Source organism: Lynx rufus, unplaced genomic scaffold, assembly GCF_022079265.1.
Source record: "Lynx rufus isolate CCGP_SWC_20201006 ecotype Redwood Valley unplaced genomic scaffold, mLynRuf1.p SCAF_14, whole genome shotgun sequence".
In the NCBI taxonomy this organism is placed as follows: Eukaryota; Metazoa; Chordata; class Mammalia; order Carnivora; family Felidae; genus Lynx; species Lynx rufus.
The window spans coordinates 8,069,714-8,088,300 of record NW_025814828.1 but is presented as its reverse complement, the minus strand read 5'-3'; the positions used below and the strand labels follow the sequence as shown (position 1 = coordinate 8,088,300).

Here is an 18,587-nt window from a genome sequence, read left to right as displayed (position 1 = left end):
ACCCCCTCTCCTGACAACCACTAATCTACTTTCTGCCTCTATAGATTTGCCTTTTCTGGCTTGTTTTCCCTTAGCATGTTTTCAAGGGTCTCCATGTTGTAGCGTGTATCAGAACTTCGTTCCTTTTTTATGGCCAAATAGCCTTCCATTGTATGGGTCGACCACATTTTGCTTAGCCATTCATCAGTTGGTGGGCGTTTGGGTTGTTTCCACTTTTTGGCTATTATGAATGATGCTGCTGTTTTCATGGCTCTCGAGACGGAACCTACTTGAGTGGAGTTGCTGGGTCATACAGCAACTCTATGTTTATCCATTTGAGGAACCGCCAGACGGCGCTCGTTTGCGTTCCCACCAGCAGTGCATAAAGGCTCTCAGTTTCCCACGTCCTCTTTGACATCTGGATCGGCACAAGTCTGTTGATATTATTATTTGTCTTCAGGATGAATTATCTCCCACGTGTTAGTTGCACTTCCCCAGTTCAACTGCAAACTACTTAAGATGGTGATCCATCGTGTGGTCTTCATCCTACCAAATGGGTCTTGATTGCCTGCCACGTGCCAGGAACCAAATGGTCAGGCTGCGAAGATGAAAACGTTCTGTTTGGTGGCGGAGGCACATGCGATCATATCAGCCCATTTCTGGGCGACAGGTGCAGTCATGAGCACCTATTCAAGGAACGGCCTTCGCTTCCCAGAATTCATTTTGTTGCCTCCCTCCCACAATGTCATACTTACAAACACCGCTTAAGCCTACTATTGAACACATTCTATTTCAGAGAAGGAACAGATCTCTGTGTGTGTCCTCCTTTTAGTCCAAATGTAGAAACTCTGATTTTTCTCTTGGGTATTTGCATTTCAGTACCACTTAGCGAATATGCTTAAGGAAATAAATGCCAGCAGTATTTCTAGCCGTCACTTTGGAAGTACAATGTGAGTTATTTTGAAACAGTGAATCATCAAGAATGTTAATCTGTTGACTTGTAAGTATAAAAGCTGCTTGAGACTCTAGGCTAAGGAGACAAAAGGAACCTTCTAAAATTTTCATTCCTTTGGACTCAAAAATACATTGTCCATATGTTGCTTTCACCTGCAGTCAGTCTGGTTTTGTGTTTGTCTTGCTTCAACTACCCGTCCGTGGTCAAGAGAAATGAAGGTATTTGGAATCCGTGAATGGTGTCAAGAATGAAAAGAATCCAAGTATAAACTGTTGAAATGAGAGCATTATTATGCCATATAAAGGTATGATTATCCAAACATGGGCATATGATCGTTAAAATAGGTTTCATATTGTGCCTTTAAGTGACTTAATAATAGCATCAAATTGTTTTCATCTGAGTTCTTAATTACCTAATGGAAAAGGTCAATGTTTGCAGTGCCAGAGCAGAGGCAGAAAGGAATTTCTTGTATTTAGGAAAAAGTCATTGATCACCTGATTGATCATCTGATAGGAAAGAGAACGACACTTTTATTCCAATTTGTAAATCATATCAATTTTAACAGTGAACTAACAAATTCTTCTGTGATTTATTTGAACTCCGAAAAGAGGTTTGCATATAGAAAAGAATAACTAAGAAATTAACAGCGATTTGTATGTTTGTATTAGATATAGATGGGTAAAATCTTTATTGACTCTGTGAACATAGAAAAATAATAAGATTCTCCCATGGGTTCGATATTTTATAAGCACTTACAGAGCACTTACTAATTTACCAAGCGCTGCTTTAGGATTTTTACAAATACTGACTTCTTTAATCTTTGTAGTAAGCCTAGGGAATGTGTACAATTATTATCCCCATTTTCCAGATATGGAAACTGAGAGTTTCAGTGACTTGTGTAAGGCCACCCAAGTAGTTAGTGTAATCTCATGCAATTTGACACCAGAGTGCCGCCTGCTCTAGCCCATCTCTCAAAGAATGCAATCACTGAGTTATACCAACGTGGGGATTCTGTTGGCTTGACATCATTCCAGGTTTCACAGGGCGATTGGCTGCAGGGTTTTTCGCATAGCCCAGGAGAGCAATGAAATAAGTGTGGGAGATAAAATATTTTATGCTTTGTAACCAATATTTTCTGTGGTCTATATAATGCATTATTCATGCCGTGTATTATACATTACAGATTCTATATATTATACTACATTTCCCTATCACATATATTCATGTTATACGTATGTACATGTACGTCCGTATATTGTACACATGCATAGATGCCTTACCCCTTGCAGGCTCCCCTTCCCTCTGTGTCTCCATGGCCTCGATAATCATGTGGGCTCTCCATCCTTGGTCCTCCCTTCTCAGACTTTCAAGAACTTCAGACTGCTAGTATTCTTGGAAGCTATTAGTCTTTCTTCGCGGTGAGAAGGATATCGAAGGGTCCACAGTATCCATCTGTCTTCGGACACCAAGGTTAGATTATGGAAGAGAGGTCCAAAGACCTCGGGCATGTCCGCAGCTTGGCAGTGTGACACTAACTTTTCTGCTCTGGGGCACCTTTCACAAAAATGAGTTTCTTGGCATCGTTCTTACATGCAGGGACATCTCATGGCAGTTGCTTGTAATATCAGCTACTCCCAAGAATGGCAGACTTGTATTCATGTACTGGTCAGTGACTTCTCAAAGACGGGCCCCATTTACCAGCATTAGGTCCCCCATGTCTAATCATTTAGGGTATGTGTGCGTGCGTGCGTGCGTGTGTGTGTGTGTGTGTGTGTGTGTGTTTAAATAGGCCAAAATAATGAGTGTTAACAAACCTTCTATTGTTCCATGCCAAGAGGATCTCAAATTAGGTAGGATGTTGCATGTGCTTATAACAGCAAGTTAGTTACAAAGGCAGGGAAGCCACTGGATTAAAGCTAATAATCTCCCTATAGGCTCTGAGGTTTGTTTTTTTTTTAATAGAGCTTACATTAAACAGATGTGATGAGGAGAGTCATAGTTGTATAGGCTTCTTTAATCTAAGTCAGTGTTTGTCATCTTGGCATTCATGCCAGAACTTATTTTTAAATGGGCTGCTATGTGCACAGTATATTGCCTTGCCTTCCAAGTACTGTGTCAGAATTTGGACCAGTACCTAATAAGAATAACAAAACCATGCATCTCAGAACAGTGCCTGTATGCAATAAGCATTTAATAAATACTTTTGAAAAAAATAAGTGGATTGACTACAGTTTTACCAGGAAATAGAAGAAGGTAACTTAAACCCCTGACCACTTGGAAGGAGGGAGCAGCTACTCTGAGAGGGGGCAATCACCCCAGATCTCTCTCTCTCTGTTGCCTCTGGGTAAAAGAAATACAATGGAGGAAGAGCTGGGAAAACGCAGGCTCGCTGGGTAGCAAGATGGCTGCCTCTTTACACACCATCTGGGAAGCGTCTCATGCGGCATCGTGCCCAGAGCCAGAATTTGGTTGACTGCTTGACTTTTCAGAGGTTTTAAAGTTCTCGTGAGGTGGGAGCTGTGGTGCGGGTTAGCGATCCTCAACACAGCCTGTGGTGATTTGGAGTGCTTACATTTCAGCCTGCCATGTACCCTCATTTCTACTAGAAACAACTAAAACGGATGGTGAAGTCTCAATGCTTTCACTCTGAAGAGTAAGGGTTCCATGTCTCTGGCATGATAGTACTCCTACAGGGTGATTCATAGGTTAAACCATTAGAACAGAAAAGAGGAAATATTTTTACTTGGCTAAGCCCTCCTTTTTAAAAACAAATACTACAATTTTTTTTAAAAACCGTATCACTGGCGTAGTGTTCAGTTCTTTTCACAATTGGTTGCTCTTTAAGCACACAATCTTTAACTATGAAATCATTCAGAGATAATTACTTTTGGAAGGAAAATGACAAGGGAAAATAGTTTTGTAGTCAACTTTTGATTATCCATGATGATTTTGCCACTGGAATTAAAATCCCATGTTAGCAAATAGCAACAGTTACCTTCTGTCTTTGCTAACCCCTGGAACAAAATGTTTTATTAGGAGACAGGACTGAATTTTATTTTTGCTCCTGGGCCTCGGGCCTGTCTTGTATTTCCACTGCCTGTAGCACCTAATGTTTTCCCCATTTCGGCAGTGGGCTGGACCTGGCTTGCGCTGGATGGAGAACCGATTGTGCGCTTCTCTTTCCGACCCCATGTTCCAGTCCCCACCTTGGTACCTTGAAATCTGCCACAATGGGAGTATTTACACCATGGAAATTGGCGAGGGCTGCAAATTGGGCTCTCCTCCAGGGAGTTAGCTATTAAGTATTTCTCCAGCACACTGCTGCCACACTCAGTCTTCAGTCCTTTTGATCCGTATTCTCTAAAATATGTGATATGTCGCCCTCTTTGTAAGCAGTGGGTGTAATGGAAAAGGTCACTCTTTCTTTGCCTCGTTATAATCATTCCTATACCTGGATCTGCTTTTTAGTCTCTCTTTCTCCACATTTCCCATCAGAAGGAGGCGTCTTCCTTCTGAAAGCCTTTGCTCACTTCTCATTTGTTCACTCTGATTGCCCATAGCCCAGGATTTGGCGAGCCAAGCCCTCTAGGTATGCATATAGAAGAAAAACAAATGAGAGTTTGAGGAGTTCTATTACAGAAGAAAGTTCTCGAATAAAGTGCATAGCCTTGGCCCAGAGCTTTTGTGACGGGCCAGTTTGGTTGCCAGGACTGACTTTATGGGCGTTAGCCCTGGGCAGTCACCCACTGCCCGTGCTCAGAAGGGCCTCATGCATGGTTTAATGCTCTGCCGTCACAACATCTTGAAATGCTGAATACTTTTTGACCAAGAGGACCTGTGTTTTCATTTTGCTCAGGGCCCCATCCATTATGTAGGCAATCCTGATAGTTGTTCAGATGTCTTCTTTGCTTCTGATTTTAGAAAGCCCAATTTCTTAGAAGTCTGGCGTCTAGATCAGTGGGATGTTTCTATATTAACCGCAGATGGATGCTTGGTCAGATCACTCTGAATCCTGAGTGAGGAGTTTAAGAAAAATGGTGTTTGTTCTCCTTTATTATATTTTGATTTTTCTAAGAAGGCGGCCTAGAAAGGGAAAAGATAGGTCGTAATGCTACTAATGTATTTTAAGTCTGAGTGTGTAAGATTGCTTTCAGGCCTCCATTTGCAAGGAAGCGCTTTTTGATTTTCTTGTTAATGCATGCTTCTAAAATAATCTCATTGATGTATTAGTTACATATCTTGCAATCCATCCAGTTTAAGTATACGATGCAGTGATTTGTCATAAATTGGCACAGCTGTGCAGACATCCCCACAGTGTGTTTCAGGACATTTCAGTCACCCAGTGTGATTGCGTATGCCCGTTGCCAGTGCTGCCCTGTTTCCATCCCTAGCCCTTGGCAAACCACTCAACCACTGTGTTTCTCAGACGATTTGCCTTTTATGGACATTTCATACAGAGGGAATCACACAATACGTGTCCTTTTGCAATTCGCTTCGTTAGGCAAAGATTCATGGGATGTGTGAAATTTGTGCAGGAGGAATGATAATCACCCGCTTTGTGAGTACACGTTCATTTTACTTCGAAGTCCCATTTAGATTGAAAAGGTAACCCCAATACATTCCAGAAGATACCCATTTTCAGCGTCTACCCATATACCATTTTGGCACCTTCCAGATCAACCATTCACGCCCCATCCTGAGAAAATTTATATGCTGTTTCTGAAGGTCTACACGCGCTTGGTAACTGAACTCAGTTATTACCAAGTATACTTTCTGGAATTGTAACTCACAAAGGTATTCTGACAGCTGCAAAGAAGCTTTTTTTGAGTCGATGTTCATCAATGTTAAAAAAGATATTTTACACAGCATAAAAACAAATAATGAAAATACCATGGATTTGAAGTCAGGCTCTGGACTCGGGCAGCCCTCAGTTGAAACCCTAACTCTACCACTCAAAGCTGTTACCTTAAAAATAAGCAACTCAATTTGTCCAAGGTTCAGTTTTCTAAACTAGACCACAAAATAATGTTAGGCCCTACCTCAGGGAATTGTCGTGAGAGCGAAAGAAGTCACGCAATGCATTGAACATCATGCTTGGCACAGTAAATGTTCACTAAATGTTAACTGCAAGGATGAGGAGGGTGATGATTCTGTCATGTAAAGTTATCTACCACTCTTCCAAAGGAGTGGCTGCCCTTGATTTGGGCTACATTGGAATGTGTTCCCTTTAGAAACAAATTGACCTTCGCTTTTACTTTTGAAAGTTGAGACAGTGGTCTGCGGATTGCGTGACAGGAAAGCTCTGATTTAGGGTAGGGTAATTCCTTACTTGAGGAATGCGTTTTCACCCTTTCTGTTCCATTTCTACGCCCACATGGTACCCAGCGCAGAGCCAGGGGCTCAACCATTGACGGTTCTCAGTGCCAGGTGCACGTTAGAATCATCCAGGAAGCTTTTGACACTCACTACTCAACATGGGGCTCTTGGACCAGCAATGTTGGTATCAAGAAATGCAAAATCACGGGCACACCTAGACCCACGCGATCAGAATCTGCATTTCAGAAAGATCCCCAGGCAATCTGTAGACAAATTCAAATTTAAGATGTGCTATGCAATCTCATCCCAAAGGCCAGGCCCTTCCCCTGGAGATTTTGATTTATTTGGTCTGGGGAGGAGCCTAGGCACCATTAAAAGAAGCCCCCCGTCCGCAATCGATCACGATAAAACGTACGGCCGAGTTAGGTAGCCTCTGGCTTGGTCCTTCTCACTCACACGCCGTCAGTAACTGACTCAATAACTAGCGAGCACTTGGAAATGGGTTTCACTAGCTATTTAAACGGCCTGTTTCAGAACTCCAAGTCCTGTTTTAATGTTTTGGGGCCTATAGTAAATAATCGTATATAAATCTTTCCCTAAAATAGTCTTTGAGTTCCCATTTAGCTTTACTGGTATTACAGATCGGAGGCTGGAGATGAATGATTAGTTTTCTTTGTCTTCTACCCCAAACGAGACTCTTTCTCCAGCATTAAGCACACCTGCTTTCTCATATTTAGGGGTCATGTCATTGGTCACTGTCTACTTGCTTTGCGATCCCGAAAAAACATCGTAATATCTCGCTTCCATTGTGAGTTCCATAAAATGAGTACGTTTTTTGAGTGGTTTGGGAGAAATGAATATAAGTGTATAGCTTAAAAAAAACATTTTTTTTTCTACAAACGCATACACTGGGGAGTTTGGAATGTAATATTCAACATGAATACTTTCTCTTAGGCATCACTTATTAAATATTGATGATAAAGCATGCTTTGTAGAAGTCTTCATTAAAAACACTCTCAATTTGTCTGAATGTAAACTCAACTCCAACAATCAAACTCGATTTGAAATTCCGTTTTCACTTTAGTGTACTAGTTGGCCAGGGCTCTGATCCCCCAGTCCTTAATCTCTCATTGTGCTAAGCCCACAAAATAATTTTCCTAGTGGTTTAATTTTCTGTGGGAGGCCTTTTTTGTTTTCCTTTAATTTGGCATATCATTTGTACATGTTCAAACTTATTTTATTTGCACTGAGATTGGAAGGCAGCGAATATCAGCTGTTACCGGTGGAAACGTTGGCTGTGTTATTTAGAGCAGGGTATTTCCACCTCGGCACCATTGACATTTGGGGCCGGACCATTCTCTGTTGTGCTGGGGGGCTGTCCTGTGCATCATACGCTGTTTATTGCCCTCTCTGGGTTCTGCTCAATGGATACCAGTAACATGGTCCCTAGTTAGGACCATCAAAAATGTCTGAGGCAGTGCTAAATGTCCCCTAAGGAGACCAAATTGCCCCGCGTTGAGAATCCATCGATATTTTCTGATTTGAATAAGACGATTTCTCAGTGTTGCTAGTTTCTAAGTTGTGTCCGGGTGAATTGTTATCCGTGTGAAGGGCACCGGTGCGTCGGATTGCTAGTGAGAAGTGATTACAAATATTCCAAATAATTAGTTGAGAAAACTTTCTGACTTTCTGGCCCCTGAATTTTAAAGCTCCTGAAGTCAAGTGGAAAATCAAGCCATTTATCTGCCAAGTTCAAATAAGGAAATGACTTTGGCCGCAATTATTGGAGTGCTTCAGGTGCAAGTGGCTATTTTGGCCTGATAATCCGGAGGCATGGGCCGTCACGCGTTCACTCGGTTACATGCAGAGCAGCGGGTCTCGACCCTGGCTGCACACTGGAGTCACGTGGGAGCCATAGGCATCTCCGGCCGCAACCCCCAGGGGCTCCAATGCCGTTGGCGAGAGTGGGGCCCGGGTATTTCTTCCGGCTGCCCAGGGTTGACACCCGCTGACGCTGACGACGGAAGGAGATAAAACTTCACTGCCTGTCCTTCATCGATCACTTTCCCGCATTCGCCTGGGGCCTGCTTGCTTCCTGTCTGCAAAGTGCTGGCCCAACTCTTTTGCCGATTTAGTACCTGTTTTTTTGTTTTGTTTTGTTTTGTTTTTTTAACCAAATGGTTTGTTTCAAGCGTTTTTCCTTTGCTCGGACTTGGAAGGAAACTGCTGGCTCGACCTAGTCCGCTCAATCCGTGACCTTCCTTCCCCGCCTTCCCTTCAACTGTTCGCCCCATTCCACCTGAAAGGCCTTTATGGGTTTCAAAGGCGTTTTCCTGCCTCTGCCCGCAGTTCGTTACCCCCGATTCCCACGTATGTTTTCCATCCTCAGCTGCGTCGACTGTTTTGTCTCCTTTCTGCTCTCCAGAGCTTAATTTTCTTTCTTTTCTTCGTGTTCGCTCGTACTCATTTTGCCATCCTTAGATGACACGCGCACATTTTGCGAGTTCTTCAGGATGTTTCAGGATGGCGGGACAGTATCTCCCCTTTGCTGTTTTGATCCTCACCTGCCTGTTATTTTAAACTCGAGACCGGCGTGTTTTGTTTGTGCGTTCGTTACTTAAAATGTATGCTCTTAGGTCCCTATTTGCCCCACCTGAACACTTAAATGCGACACCTCATGTCTGCAGGGCTCCCAGGTTCCCATTATGGCTGGTGGCTCTGGGCCAGGCCCACCATCCCAGGCCTCAGGCGTCTCGTCACGTCTAGATTCACCTCTCCCCTTCCCGCAGGACAGGCTCGGCTGCCTTATAACCATGTAGCCAGCATCCCCTTAAAGCCTGTTGTCTCTCGCGGCCTTGGCGCTTCTAAATGATACCTAAACAGTCTTTATCCTTGGCTTGCTGGGGAGTATTTCTGCTAAGCCCCCCCCCAGCAGCTTTCACCTTGCTTCTTCACATATTCTCCCAAAATAAATCATATGCTGTTTCACTGCTGAGACTTCTGTCACACGCTGTCAACTCTAGTATCTGAACGACTGCACAAAGGCCCCTTGCATCCGCCTCAGTGATTTTGCAGTCGAGGCTCCCACAGTACAATGAACGTGTGGGTCCCCTTGGGCCCTGTCACTCAAACTTAAGAATGGATTCACTGTGCCTTTCTCTGCCCTTTTCCCTTTTCTAATTTCCCAGGAATTGTCTTTGTTTTCTTGTCTCCTTTGAGCCCACAACAGCATACCGGTTCCAGAAGCATCACATCACATCAAACCCAACCCTTAAGTTTCGCTGAGCATCTAAATACTCCTTAGAGGTCTGTATTTCCAGGTTTAAACATTCCCAGGTTTATTTTTAAGTAGTCTTAACACCCAACGTGGGGCTCAAATCCACAACCCCGAGATCAAGAGTCGCACGCTCCACTGACTGAGCCGGCCAGACACCCCTACCTTTCCAGATTTAATACCTCGTATTCCTTTCAACATTTGAACAGCAGTGACAAATGTAAATCACTAAACCCCAAGTATATTCATTAAAACCATAAATTAGTACCTATATCCCATGCTTTCACAGGATTTTCTTATCTGATCTCCCCTGAAAATTTCTGTGACAGCTTTGTATTACCTGGCTGAAGAGGGTAACCAGACATCTTTGTTTGCCCAGGACCGAGGGGTTTTCTGAGACATAGGATTTTCAGTGCTAAAACCAGGAAAGTCCCCGGGATGGCTGGGCACCCTGGAGTCTAAACCAGTGGTCCTCAATTCTCTCTAGAATGGTCTGGGAAACTTTTCAAATATCCCAGGGCCCTAGTTCCGCCTCCAGAGATTCTGATTTAATTGGTCTGGAGTAGTTCCCAAGCTCTGATATTTAAAAAAAAAATCTCCCCGAGTGATTTTCACATGGAGCCAGGGCTGAGACCCACTTTTCTGTAGTCTTTACCTAGCCGGAAACACCTGGCACAACATTTCACGAAGCTCACTGTGACCTGATGCGATTCAGCTCATCTTGAATTGGACAAGCATGTGCTATTTCCAGTGAATATCCCTAAGAGAGATAACGTACCCCTTTCTTGAGCTACCGTGGTATCTGTTGCTTTGGCATATCGTTGTGTTCTCCTGGCTTTTTGCACTTTTTTTTTTCCTTTTTGATGCTTAATTTGGCATATCTTCATTAGAGAACTCCTTTCAGCTGGCTCCTTTGTCCTCTTCACACATCCTTGAAAGCGTTTGTGCTTCCTGGTGACAACAAAGTGTACTGGGTCTATCCTGATTCTTCTGCTGCAAGACCTGAATTTGACTACTCTCCAAGGATCCCTGGTTCTTTTTAGGGGGGGGGGAGTTTTAGAGACAAAATCTTGGCTGTAGGGGTGCACATGGGGTTGTTTTATGTAAGTACTAATAGCAGGTAGATGTTGGACCCATGACCTTACCTCTAGTTGAAATCCTTAATTCTCTCATGTGGTTCTTGTGCATCCCGTTGGCTATCCTGTAGGTTTTTTTTTTTTTTAAATCTCTACTTTATCTTTTTTTTCTCTACAAACCACTATTACAACGTTCTTGGTACTTTCTCAAGCATTAAAATGCTCTCCCTTCTTTATTTACTCTCTTTTCAAATTTCAGCTGTGTTTGAAGCAGGAAAAATATGTGAACGGTCTCTGTGTATTTTCTGGTTTATGCTCAGAGGCAAGAGGAAACACACTGTTCTCTTTTCCAGGCCCAAATTCGATTTCCTTTTATAGTTTGATAATTTCCTGAAGTTTCGTCACTCCTTAGCCTATTTGTTCATAAGCCATAGCCAGCTGAGTTTTATGCATCAACTGGAAAGTAGACTTTCCTCTGCAGTGAAAGGAAGTGGCTATTTTGATACTATTTTAAGAAGTGGAGATGAATGAGCAGAACCACTTTCTCCATCATCACATTGGCCGATCGTTTGTATCTGAGGTTATGGGTTCAGGATATGGGTCAGAAATTTGGTATCAGAACGGCACAGCCACAAATGGCAGGGGCCACAGAGCAAGGATTAATAATACAAATCACATGAATGTTATTTTTAGTGAGTTGTATACTCCGTCTGGGTGTTTTATAGGGAAGGTGAAAGAAGAGAGAGGTAACATATCTAACAAGGTCCTTAAGCAATCTTCCTGACTTAGAGTAGATCTTAATTTCAGAATTCAGTCTGAGAAGACAGTGGGCAAACCCTCACTATCCAAAGGATTTCCCTCATTTGAGATCCTGAGTTTTGTCAAGTAACTTTAGATCAGCAATAAAATCCCGCTGAGAGTTTCCAGATTTTTCTGCACAAGGAACCGTGAAGCAGGCTGTTTATTTGTGGAACTCCCAGTTCTGGTTCTTTAGAACTCCTTCCTTTGCTGACCTAAAGATAGCCAGAAAAAAAAAAAAGGCTCTTAAAAATACATGCCTTATTGATTTTGGAATGTTCTGGTAAATGCTAATTTGACTGATGCCCTTTACTTAAGGGTGGCTTTGGTACAAGACCCACAATGATTTTGGCCAAGAGGAAATAGAGTATCTAACAAATAATGTAAAGTGTACATATTCAGACACAAAATAACAATTATTGTTACGGATAATATGACTACAGATACCATAGTATTTGACATAAATATAAGCGTCTTTGGCCTTACTCTTTTTGAATTCTATTGCAGGTGCATTTTCAATTGTGTTTTGTTGTTGTTGTGGGTTTCAGTTATACTTTGACTTATTTGGGCAAAACTTTGGTGACTTTAGTGACTTAGGAAACAGTTCAACAACCATGCATACCCATGTTTCAGACGTCTACGTGCAAGTATTCTGAGAATATCCTTGGAAACTACATCTTCCGTCCAAAGATGGCATAGCTGTGTTGATTTTGGTCATACGTATAATATATTCTCATTGTAAAGTTGTCTCAACTGTAGAGGAAATTATAAAGAGTGGATTGTAGTAAGAAAACATTCTGTGTATATGGCAGGCCCCATACCGTGTGTGTATTTTTGCCTTTATAGGGACATAAATGAAAATGGGCCCAAAACTCATCAGGTGAAGAGCCAGCCTTTACAAATACAGCTCTATGGAGTTTTATCTGAACATAAGAGCATTCTGTATGTGATAATCATTGATTTAGTGTTTAGTTAACAATAACCTTTGTATCTATTTACTTGTTTACTTTTGTGTTTGGGGGCATTGAAAAGTTTTCGAGAATGATCTGGATGCCTGACTTTAAAATACGGAAATGGAGAAAGCTCCGTGCTTTCCTCTTAGGGTTGGAGAGAGGCTTTGATTAGCTACGAACGTCAGTTGCTTCACCCAGTATTTGTCCTGTGGTGGCAGGCTTTCGCGGAATTTAGCTGAAATCCCCATCACCTTCATCACCATTACCACCCTCTTCATCATTTCCACCATCACCCCACCACCATCGCCATCGCTGCCATCGGCAGCATCGCCCGTCTTACTGTTGTATCTTCAGCAGGCAGAGACATTCCGAGCCATTTCAAAATGACTCTATGGACGTAGGAACCCTCTGAAAACCATTTTGGTTCAGGGACTTGAAAGTTTGTTGTTACATCTTGGCAGACTTCGTTATGAATTGAAAAGCCATACCAGTTGGCAGTATATGAAGCCATACTGTAAAAATAAAGGTCAGGAGAGTTTCACACACAGAATTGTCAAGACAGTGATAACGTGTCCACTGCTTGCTGACGGGCTAGATGAAAATGCGCAGACCTGGGCAGGGAAGTGAATGGCCTTGTCCTTAACACGTGGCTCAGGGGTGCTGAAGGATGGCTGTTTCTCTCTGTTCTCTCCACTCACTTCTCTCTGCCCTCTTCCCCGTAATAAGTTACTGGCCACTGGTCATGCACTGTCCCACCTCCAGGTTGCAAAACTTTCTCTCAAGTAACACTAATTTTTACTTGCCTTACTCCTAATGCTTCGTCTTAAACGTAGAGACAGAAAGCACACTAAGAGACAGTTAACTCTGTCGTGTCTTGCCTCCCAGGAACAAAAATAGCTATGGTTGCGGTGTTTGGAATAGAAAAGCTTAAAAGAACCTTATACACAGAAGTGGTTCGTGCAGCCTTCTCTGCTGAATTCATGCCAGGAGGTATTTTTATCCTGTTAGGAAGCAACTGAATTTCTTCGACTCTGGTCCGCCAGCCTCTGTACCGCACATCTGACAAAGGCTTGCGAGCCTGTGAGAGTTTGGTACTCCTCCTGGTGGCGAAAGAGAAAACTAACAATAGTGCTCCTTCCGGGAGAGCAGGGATAGGCTATTGGATGTGCAAATGTTGCTTTGCCCTTTTGGCCAATCTCTTGTGACATTCTTATCTCAGCTCCTTTGGTTGCTTTTGTTCTTTGGACAACGACCGATTTTTATCTTCTGGGGTCAGGGGGATGAAGGAGACTTGACAAGCTGGCATAACATTTTGCTTTAGAGACAACTTGAGAAGCATATCTATGTCTTAAATCAAGACTATTTCAGAATCACAACAGTATGTTCAGCATATTAGTCACAGAACCAAGTTTTAAGCCTCGTGACCACAGAAATAGATCTGGGGCTTATTTTATTGTTATTGCCTCTGAACGCTCTATTTTCTCTAACTCGGTAGACAGAAACCTACCCTTCTGTGATAAACAGAGTTTGGAGGGTGTTGGAACACACAGCCAAACAAACAGAACCACACGCTGCCCCTTCCTGAGCCCTGCTTTGGGGCCAGCCCCGGGCTACCTGAGCAAAGATCCCCTCATTTAATCCGTCCTTACAACAGCTCTGTGGGAGATGCAAAATCATCCTCTTGATTTAACCATTTGGGCACCGCTACCCCGAATCGCGTGGGTAGTGAAGTGCCGCAGCCAGACTCCAACTCAGATCTGGTTTGTTCAGATCATATCCTCCAAGCCAGTGGTTCTCAACGGGGACAGTTCGGTACCCTGAGGACACTTAGCAGTGTCCGGAGACATTTTTGGCCGTCACGCCTGGGGAGGTGCTGCTGACCTCCAGTGACTGGAGATCAGGGATGCCGTTCAACATCCTACGATGCGCCCAGCAGCCCCTACAACAAGAATGCTCCAGCTGCTCGGGTCAGTGGCGGCGAGGCAGAGAAAACTTGCTCTCAACCAGTGCTACTCAAAATGTGGTCCATGAACCATCGCTTGGAAGCTGGTTAGAAGTGCAGAATGACAGGCCCCATCCCAGACCTCGTGAACTGAAAACTCTGGGGGTGGGGCCCAGAAATGCGGGTTTTCACAAGCCCCCTCGGTCCTTCCCACACACTCAGCTAGGAGAAGCTGTGCTTTAAAGCGCCAGGCCATTGTGTGCCTTTTTGAGCCGGACACAATTGTATGGTTTCTTCATCACTTTCCAGTGTTCCATTGTCAAATAGAAGTTCCTCTTGAGGCATCCAAAAGGGGAAAGTCTGGCATATACTAGGAACAAGCGTGACTCATGGGGAAATCAGCATGACTGCAAATTCAGGAACCATGCCCGACTAAAAAATCGAGGGGGCTCTTTTTTTTTTTTTTTTCTCTGCCTAAGGAGAGAAGCCTTGGAGACTCAGTCCAGGTTTAAACAAGAGTCAACACATGCATTGGTTTGGTTTGAGGTTTGTCATTTGCAATTTCGAACCCTGACAGTCCCCGAGGAAATCTCGCTTTCTGTATGTGCGTTTTTTGAATCACGAATTGTCTTGTGGAGAACCAGTGGTATAACTATTTTGATCTGAGTCTCTCTTCAAAACTTGCTCGTCACTTGGTATTTTGTGTGATTCTGTGTGTGTGTGCGGGGGGGAATATATTATAGGCGAGGACGAATTGTAAAGAACAAAAATGTCAGACAGCACCCAGGTACAGGTAGCTTGTGCTGTGACACCATGCCGTTCTCTGCCTCATTCCTTAAGCCACTGGAGCCTAAACAATAAAACATTTTTAAAAGTTGGGGCACCTGGATGGCTCGGTCGGTTAAGCATCTGACTTCAGCTCAGGTCATGATCTCACACCTCGTGAGTTCGAGCCCCACGTTGGGCTCTGTGCTGACAGCTCAGAGCCTGGAACCTGCTTCAGGTTCCGTGTCTCCCTCCCTCTCTGTCTCTCCCCTGCTCATGCTCTGTCTCCCTCTCTCTTTTTAAAATAAATTTTAAAAAGTTGAACAAAAACAATATTCCTTAATTTAGAGCCATTATATTGATTGACCCCTTTGACTTCAGAAGATTAAACTTCTTGTAAAACCTAAAGAAAGCTTTCTAACTTGTCTGTTTTTTTCCCCACCGTCTATACGGTGGCTAGAAAAAATGAATATTCTTGTAAAGTATTCTCCACAAGGACGGCTGCATTAGAATCATCTGGCGTGATAGATTCCCTGATCCCCTTCTGCTGGGGCCCAGATTCGGTAGCTGGGAAGCTCCGAAACAATATTTTTAACAACAACCAAGTTTAGTAGTTAGCACTTGAGCGTGAGTTTCCAGCATTAATAATTTCCTAATGTGAGGGAATCGTACTGATGTATCTTAGTTATGGTCATGGTTTGGGTGGCAGAATGTTTAGCTGTAAATATGCTATCCTGTGGTTAAGTAGTCAGAAACATAAACCAGTGATCCCACAGGCTAACATATATGTAGAAGTTTAATAAGAATTTAAACAATTAGGTTCCCTAAGCCATTTGTATCACCTCTGTGCCAGGTTCCTAGGACTTTGTGAAGTGGAAAAAAAAAAACAAAAACAGGCCAAACCCAGTTGCAGGCTGAGAATTTAGGGATAGCAGCATTGCTGACGAATTTAGTCTAGAATGTGTAGAGCAGGGACTAAGACACACACTTCCAGTGCTCGAGAGCTCCGTGCTCTGAGGATGAGACTGGGCTAGGAGCCACTCATCACAGAGTAGCAGATTGTGGGACAGCGCACGCTCTGGGTGAGCATATAGAACAAGGGGCCACAACAGGTGGCCTCTGAAAGTCGTGTCTCTGGTCTCCATGCATCTGATTCTCCACTGTGGGTGTTACTCACAAAGGAAATCTGCTGAAATGGTGGGGGGGGGGGGGGTTCTTCGGAGAGCCTTGAGACATGTGGGAATGTTTGCCTGGTTCCAACGGCTCTGGACAGTCCAGCAACTCTAACTGGTTTCCTTCTTTCCCTTTATCCATCACTGTCCTCCAACCTCTTGGCTCTGAGGGCTGAATTTAAGGCTGTCACAGGAAACCAGATAACCACGCTCATTAAATAACCTTAGTTATAAACCCAATATGAAACTCGTCAACTGTGGCCAGAGGGGGGTTCTCAGTGCTTCCCTATCTTGAGAGGAAAGTTCATTGGAAGGCTTTGAGTTTACTTCCCGATTTAAGATTCTATTCTGGGTAGTTCAAGCCCCTAAATGACAAACAAATAAGTGGAGGCATTTCTGTCATATTTTTCCCAAGGGCCTGAAGGGATAAATATTGCTATTTGTTGTTAAAGGATTTTATTTGCTGAATCTCATGGGATATATTTTTATTTCTGTTGAGAATTCATAGAACCGTATGTTCTTCAAGAAGGTAATTTCTTTGCAGATTCCTCCTTGTCATCTTTGATGGGTTCCAGTAGCCTCCGGATTCTGGGATACTTTATCTTTTCCTGTGCCAAACACAATAGCCACTAAGAGACAATGCCAGGGAGCCCAAGTGACAGAGCAAAGAAAAACACGGAATATTGTTAAGAGCTCGTCTGCTCAGGTCATGGCTCCAGTGTAGAACAACACATTGTGGGGTGGGAGAGGGGGGCTCTCATGTTAATGAAACAGGACTCCTCCATGAGATTTTATGTTCAGAGGCTCGTCTTATATGTTCAGAGGCTCTCCAACATGTAAAATGAAATTTATCACGAGCACCAAGACAGGGGCCCTTGTTTTAGGTCACTTGTATTCAGATGGGACCTGTTTTAAGAAAGATAATTCATGGAATCCCAAATTGATTACAAAGATGGATGTTTTGTGTTACTGAAAAGAATCACCGACTTTTTTTTTTCAAGGACACATTTTCCCCCTTGATCCTTAAGTAACTCACTGAAGAGCCACAACTCATTTGTGTCAAGTTTGGAAGGTAGGAATATTAGCAGCGCTTAGCGAAATAAAGGTACGGTGGCTCTGAGTATTATAACTGAAGACAGTAGGACAGTGAGTGATCTGGACCCAATGATTAGTAGCAAGGTTTTACATTTGTACAGGACTGTGGAGTTCATAGACTCTGTTACGTAGCAGTGATATTATTATTAGCAACGGTTTATGGAAGAAAGAGATTGAAGGATTTACCGAGATCACACCATCTAGTAAGTGACAAAGCCGAGATAAGAAGGAAAGCCTTTGATTCCTTTTTATGCTCACTTTCAGGAACCTTAAAAACAAAAGGCATACTTCAACATACTTTCAATTCTCTGATCTACTGGTTTCGTTTTTGTTTTTTAAGATGTCTGGTATTTGTAATATTTGTTTCCTTCTTTTCAGTCTTGTTTTTTTAAGTTTATTTATTTGAGGAGAGAGAGTGAGAGCCGGGGAGAGGCAGAGAGAGGGAGAGAGAGAATCGCATGCAGGCTCCCTGCTCTCAGCGCGGAGCCTAAGGTGGGGGCTCAAACGCATGGACCCTGAGATCATGACCTGAGTGAGTCGGACGCTCGACCCACTGAGCCACCTGGGCGCCCTTCCTTTTCAATCTTAAATGAAGATGGTCTTAACATGATTTTAAAGCTGGGGGTTGGAGCTTCATGGGAGGCAGGGATCAAGGTTGAAGGCAAGGCAAGAAGTAGGAGAACACAATGTGAATTTGGGGTTCAAAGTCAGCCAAGTAGCAATGTTGCATCTGTCTGTGCCTTCGTGCCTTTCTTCCACCCCCACGTCTCTCTCTCTGACAATCTCTGGCTGGGGAAGCTTCTTGCTCTAATGACCCATGGGATGAGATCGGGCCCACCTGGACAATCCCAGCTACTCTCCAGGTCCATGCTCTTAATCACATCTGTAAAGTCCCCCTCATTGTGTAGGGTAACTGAGTCACAGGCTCTAGTGGTTAATGTGCGGGCCTCTTTGGGGGGCTGTGACTACGTTCACCCCACCGTGACGGTTCGCAGATGAATTTTGGGCACGACGCTCCCCCGACTCCACTCCGCTGGGTCTGTGAGTGCGCGCGCGTGATTGTCTCTTTATTTTCTGCCTTCCCTACTTATACCCTGTTTTGGTATTCTCTTTTCATGACGTATCACTACCGATCCAGTTTGCACATTCTCTTTCCCCTCTGCTACATGTTTCTTTGTTCTTTCCTTACAGTTCTCATCCCCCGTTTTGCTTGTGTTTCTTACTCATTTAACTATTTATGGCTGTTTTGAACTTGTATTATC

The 18,587-nt window shown here is 43.4% G+C and overlaps 2 protein-coding genes across 4 annotated transcripts in view; one reads left to right on the top strand and one right to left on the bottom strand.

Annotated features, from left to right (window-relative positions):
• The window catches only part of ARHGAP6 (Rho GTPase activating protein 6), a 449,432-nt gene that overhangs the window by 244,932 nt on the left and 185,913 nt on the right, over window positions 1-18,587 (top strand). The window contains exon 1 of one of the 3 annotated variants that reach the window (XM_047075886.1): window positions 1,018-1,238. The exons of the other annotated variants lie outside the window; for them this stretch is intronic. Within the exon in view, the coding sequence (XP_046931842.1) occupies window positions 1,212-1,238 (27 nt within the window). The 5' untranslated portion in view covers window positions 1,018-1,211. Of the gene's footprint in view, window positions 1-1,017; window positions 1,239-18,587 lie in introns of those variants that run through there. 3 annotated transcript variants of the gene reach the window in all.
• AMELX (amelogenin X-linked) overlaps window positions 8,108-18,587 on the bottom strand; it is an 83,349-nt gene continuing 72,869 nt past the window's right edge. Inside the window, exons 7-8 of the mRNA XM_047076330.1 lie at window positions 12,532-12,699; window positions 8,108-8,264 (exon numbers count right to left, since the gene is read on the bottom strand). Of these exons, the coding sequence (XP_046932286.1) occupies window positions 8,108-8,264; window positions 12,532-12,699 (325 nt within the window). The remainder of the gene's footprint in view (window positions 8,265-12,531; window positions 12,700-18,587) is intronic.